At 38.3% G+C, this 5,352-nt stretch overlaps 1 protein-coding gene across 3 annotated transcripts; it reads left to right on the top strand.

Moving 5' to 3' along the window:
- Nucleotides 1–1,567: 1,567 nt before the first annotated feature.
- LOC106012314 (pancreatic triacylglycerol lipase-like) lies at nt 1,568–5,126 on the top strand. 3 transcript variants are annotated; one of them, XM_013084901.2, is made up of 3 exons: nt 1,568–1,824; nt 3,486–3,670; nt 4,951–5,126. In XM_013084901.2, the coding sequence occupies exons 1-3, from the start codon at nt 1,731–1,733 to the stop codon at nt 5,098–5,100; spliced, it is 429 nt and encodes a 142-aa protein (XP_012940355.1). In that variant the 5' UTR covers nt 1,568–1,730; the 3' UTR covers nt 5,101–5,126. The 3 variants fall into 3 exon arrangements, 1 of the variants encoding a protein (XP_012940355.1); XR_004858745.1 differs by lacking the exon at nt 1,568–1,824 and adding an exon at nt 2,225–2,247 and having other exon boundaries at nt 4,951–5,121; XR_004858746.1 differs by lacking the exon at nt 1,568–1,824 and adding an exon at nt 3,053–3,149 and having other exon boundaries at nt 4,951–5,121.
- The last annotated feature ends 226 nt before the right edge of the window (nt 5,127–5,352 follow it).

Here is a 5,352-nt window from a genome sequence, read left to right as displayed (position 1 = left end):
TACCAATAACTCTACAAGCCGAAAAATTGACGAGAGCCTGATTCCACCACGCTGCCTCACATATAATTATTTTGCGCGGGTTGAGAAGAAACGGGAATGGCTTGGCGTAAACTTTGCTAGCGGACGAGGGAATCTATACATACCAGGTACACTAGCAGAGAGCATTTTTATTTTTAATGCACGCTTGATTGTCTTATGTAATCTGGCCCTTTAATAATGATTTTTATTCTTCATTTATGCATCGTTGTGACTGACCCCTTTTCGTGGTTCCAATACGTTATCAAATCATTATGACAATGTTGCGTTGTAAAAATTCTCTCATAATCCTCTGGTTTTCATTTGCTTCCAAACAAATCAGCCATGCAAACACACGTATTAAACACACGTATTAAACACACGTATTAAACACACGTATTATACACACGTATTAAACACACGTATTAAACACACGTATTAAACACACGTATTATAATTTAATTTTAAAACGAACCTCTTTAACTCCCACCGGGCGTCCGTATCGTATCGTCTATATCTATAAGTCGTTTGTAGGTCATCATAGAATGAACAAGGGAAGTCGACAAGTAGGAGCTTTTCGCCCTCAATCTGGCTCGCCCCGCCTACCAAAGAGAACCGAATTGAATCGTGCAAATGGGCACTACCGGGTGCCATTGGAGGATTGGCAAACCGATCGACAACCGATCGACAACCGATCGACAACCGATCGACAACCGATCGCCCGGTTTGCGGCCTGAAAACAAACATTATTTTTTTTAAACTGTGAGTCGTGCAATTGGTTTGTCCCACGAAGGTCGCTTTGCGCACTCAATCTGGTTAGCCCCACCCAAACCGAACCGAACTGAACCGATGGTGTCAATGGGCCCTTGGTTCGCCTTCGACCCCAGGAAACGTGAGTTCGATTCCTGTGTAAGAAAGCTTTAGTTAATCGAGTATCTCCCCCTTTTTGTTGGAATACGTTTAGTATCCCCCCCCACCCCACCCCCTCAGCCTGGGTTGGCTCTGAAAGGCAGGGCTGAAACAGTCCGCCCCCTAAATGATCTAAATTTGTCCATGGGGGTGTAAAACGTCTACACTTTTTTAAAAAATTAAAAAAGAGAGTGCGGTGCATTCTGTACTTGACACGTAATATACACATAAGTTCCACATTGAACTAGTATCCAAAACAATACTTTTTACCCGAAACCTATTTTGCAATTATTCTTAGAGAACTAAATCTACTTCTCAGTTTGAGAACTTTGTTGTAGATGCGTTTGTTCTCATTGAATGTCTGTTCTAAACCTGCCCAGAAATGTCTGATGTCAGCACGCCTTCCAAACGGTTGGTGACCGATTTATAAAACACACGAACACACACAAGCGAATATAATGCACTACCACATTCACACGCACGTACGCAGACAGCCAAGAGTACTCAACCGTTTGGTGCAAATGTTGGCCTCTCAGCTTTGGCAGATACTATTTACGATGTTATGACCAATGTCATAAACAAAGGAGACTTCTATATTGCCCCCCCAGTCTTTCTTCTCAACTCCTCACTCTCGTTTCGAGACAGATCGACAGATCACGGAACTGTTCTTATTTTTGTACACATAGTATCAACGGGTATAAATATATCCCAGATTCTGTTCATTCGTCAGATGTTACCTGCAGCCTGACGTCTTACTTTGCACAACCCTAGTTGGAGACGAGTTGCCAGAGACGAAAACCGGAAAAATGTCGAGGCTAATCATTGTCCTGACAGTTTCCTTCTGCTTGCTCGGGCTTGCATTGTCTCTGGACAACTTTCTAGACTGCCCTGGCAATGACAGTGAGTTATCTTTGATCTAAGTTACTTTTGGAGACCCCCCCCCCCACCATTGCCATTCTTTACCATCTCTTTGTACTTCAAAAGGTGTTAACTGCCTCTCCTATGATTTTTAAAAGGTTTTTCCCTTCTTTTTTTGTCTTTTTTTCTGGGGTCAGCCTTTGTCATCCTTTATAAACTGTGCTCGTCAAACTTTATACAACACCACACACACATTTTTATTTTTTAATCCCCTTTAAGTCTTCATCTACGTCTTTTACGGAATCTCTGTGTTCTTAGAGATGTACCAAACAATACAGAAGGTTCACTCTTACATCGCATCCAGTGAATAACGATCCGTTACTTTTAAAAAAATAAAGGAAAGCGCCTTTTCCATAAAAAAAAGATTTCGTTTGTTTTTCAGGAAATGGAAAAGAAAGCAGCAAAGTATAAGCAATGGTTGTTTCAGATAAATAAATAAATTTAACTAACTGAAATGTCGGTCATAACACGAATAATAAGTCTGATTTGTGTATATTTTCTACGGTCGTTCGGAATTTTACTTTAGTATGGACTTCAAAGTAACGATAGTTTTGGCCAGACATAGGTTTCTCTGAAAGTTTAACAGTTTATTGTTGTTGTTATTGCTGTTGTTGCTGTTGTTGTGGTTGTTGTTTTCTTCTTCTTTTTCTTCTTCTTCTTCTTCTTCTTCTTCTTCTTCTTCTTCTTCTTCTTCTTCTTTTTCTTCTTCTTCTTCTTTTTCTTCTTCTTCTTCTTCAATTGCTTTGTTTGCAGGCCCATGGGTGTGGTGTAAAGTAGTGTGCAGTTGACGCTGACAATCACCTGTGATTGTCCCGGCTTCAATTTGGAAAACTGAGTTTCTTTCTTCTTTGCCTTCCACTGTTAGATCTCAGATCTCAGGGGTAGTCGACTGCTGATTTACGTATGTAACCGTTTTCCGCACTTCATGGAGCCACCTTATACCTTCAGCCAGCCACATTCCGATTTAGAAGGTACTCTATAGGATTTTATACACTGACCAGAGTATCTTCATTTTTGGTAGGAATTAACTTTGAGTTTTGTCTGGGTAGCGGCTGAAGCATACCCTTATACATGTATTGAAAATCGGTAAAGAGCTCTAATACACCCCCCCCCCCCCCTCCCATTCGGATCTTACTCAACCTACAGCACGCACGTCCGGCGTCTCCACTCTCTGTGGGACCAACATAGTATTGGTGACACGGAGATGATCAGATGGGTGGTCACTGGGGTGTGTTCTTGAGCAAGACACGACAACCTTAGCTCAACAAACAGGACGCCACACGGTGGCGACCAGCAATGGCTTGGTTGTGTGTGAAATTGTTCTGTATTGGTGTAATATTGCGCTTTTATGTAGGCCTATGTATAAGTGTAAACATTTATGTATGTATGTATTCAGAATTATGTACTCATGTACATGTAGCCTATGCGTATGTTTGTATGTTTGCCATAGTAAACCGAATTGCCCGTATGGGATCAAAGAAATGTAATTTATTTATTTTATTATAAGGGTATTCTTGACGTCTTACCGACACCATTTTTACTGTAAAACTAAAAAAAAAGAAAATTGAAAAAAAAAAAAGAAAATTGAAAAAAAAAAAAAAAAGGGTTTTTAACTTGTTTTTAATTCCCATGGACGTTTCCAGACATTCTCGGCTGGCTACGCCGCTGTTGTCCCAGCGAAGATCTCCCCAACAGCTGTGAATGTTTCGACATCTCCAACAGCTCCCCCTTCACCAACTCCGCCTTCCACAAGCCACAGTGCCCACAGGACATCAACGTCATCTTCAGGCTCTATAACCCCTCCGCTTCCTCTGGAAATATCATCAAGGTGATGGATGGGTTTGCTGAGCTGAAGACTAAGAAATAATTGTCAGCACTTGCAAAGGATGATAATGTTATTAATCAGCACTTGCAAAGAATGATGACGATTAGAACAACAACTACAGCAACAACAACAACAACAACAACAACAACAACAACAACAACAACAACAACAACAACAACAACAACATCAACAACAACAACATCGACAACGACAACGACAACAACATCGACAACATCAAAAACACGCCCCCAACAACAACATCAACAACGAAAACGACAACAATAAGAACAACAACAACAACAACAACAATAATAATGATAATAATAATAATAATAATAATAATAATAATAATAATAATAATAAAAATAATAATAATAATGATAATAATAATAATAATAATAATAATATAAACAAATAGTAATAATAATAATAATAATAATAATAATATGATAATAATAATAATAATAATAATAATAATAATAATAATAATAATAATAATAATAATAATAAATAAATAAATAAAATAATAATAATATCAATAGTAATAATAATAATAATAATAATAATAATAATAATAATAATAATAATAATAAGAAGAAGAAGAAGAAGAAGAAGAAGAAAAATACTCTGCAACAGCAACAGCTACAACAGCAACAGCAACAGCTACAACAACAACAGGAACAACAAAAACAACAGCAACAAACATGATAATAACAATAATAATAGTAATAATAATAATGATGATGATGATGATGATGATGATGATGATGATGATGATGATGATGATAATAATAATAACAATAATGATACTACTACTACTACTACTACTACTACTACTACTACTACTACTACTACTACTACTCATTATCATGATGATAATATCATCATCATCATCTTCATCATCATAATTATCACAGCATTTTTTCATGCGCTTTACAGCTCTAACAATAACAAAAGTAATATTATGCTTTTTGTGGACTTTTTTTCTTCAACTGATACTTACTTATGAATTATAGTTCGTCTCCGATATAGCGAAGTTGTTCAGTTTCTTTACAAGACAAGGAGAGTTTTCTCTATAACCAAACAACTATATATATATACACACACAAATGAAACCAAATTTCTCCTATTGGTAGGGAAATGCCCATTTTTGGAAAAGGTAAAGATTTCTGGAAGATTTTCTGGAAACCCCCGAAATCTGGGTTACCCCGCTTGTCCGTAAAAGTAAAAGCGAGCAATAATAATAATTGAATGTTGCTCTCTGTCTCTCTCTCACCCCACAGGCCGGTGCTGCCTCAGTACGGAACAGCCCGTTCAACCCTTCCCTGCCCACTCGTGTTGTGGCTCACGGTTTCACCGACTCTGGGGAAGCTCCGTGGATGTTGGAGATGAAAGACGAGTTCCTGAAACAGGTAAGCCAATCTGTCCTTTAAAAAAAAATTTTTTAGTAGAGGTTTTACGGCGCTTTAGTTGAGATTTTACGGCGCTCGCAAATGCATAACCCCTCCTACAGGCCACTCGCCTTGCTGCAGATAGACGCCTGTGTCTCCCCGCGACACCCACTGGTACAAGCGGACGAAAAAAGTAAAAGTAAAGTAAGTAAGCAACTGCATAACGTCAAATGAGCACCGGAAGATTAGAGGTGTTACAAGAGAGTAACGAACATAAAAAATAAGGAAAAAAGA

This window comes from Aplysia californica, unplaced genomic scaffold, assembly GCF_000002075.1.
Source record: "Aplysia californica isolate F4 #8 unplaced genomic scaffold, AplCal3.0 scaffold00326, whole genome shotgun sequence".
In the NCBI taxonomy this organism is placed as follows: domain Eukaryota; kingdom Metazoa; phylum Mollusca; class Gastropoda; order Aplysiida; family Aplysiidae; genus Aplysia; species Aplysia californica.
The sequence above is the reverse complement of the archived record's forward strand: the minus strand, read 5'-3'. Positions and strand labels throughout refer to the sequence as shown.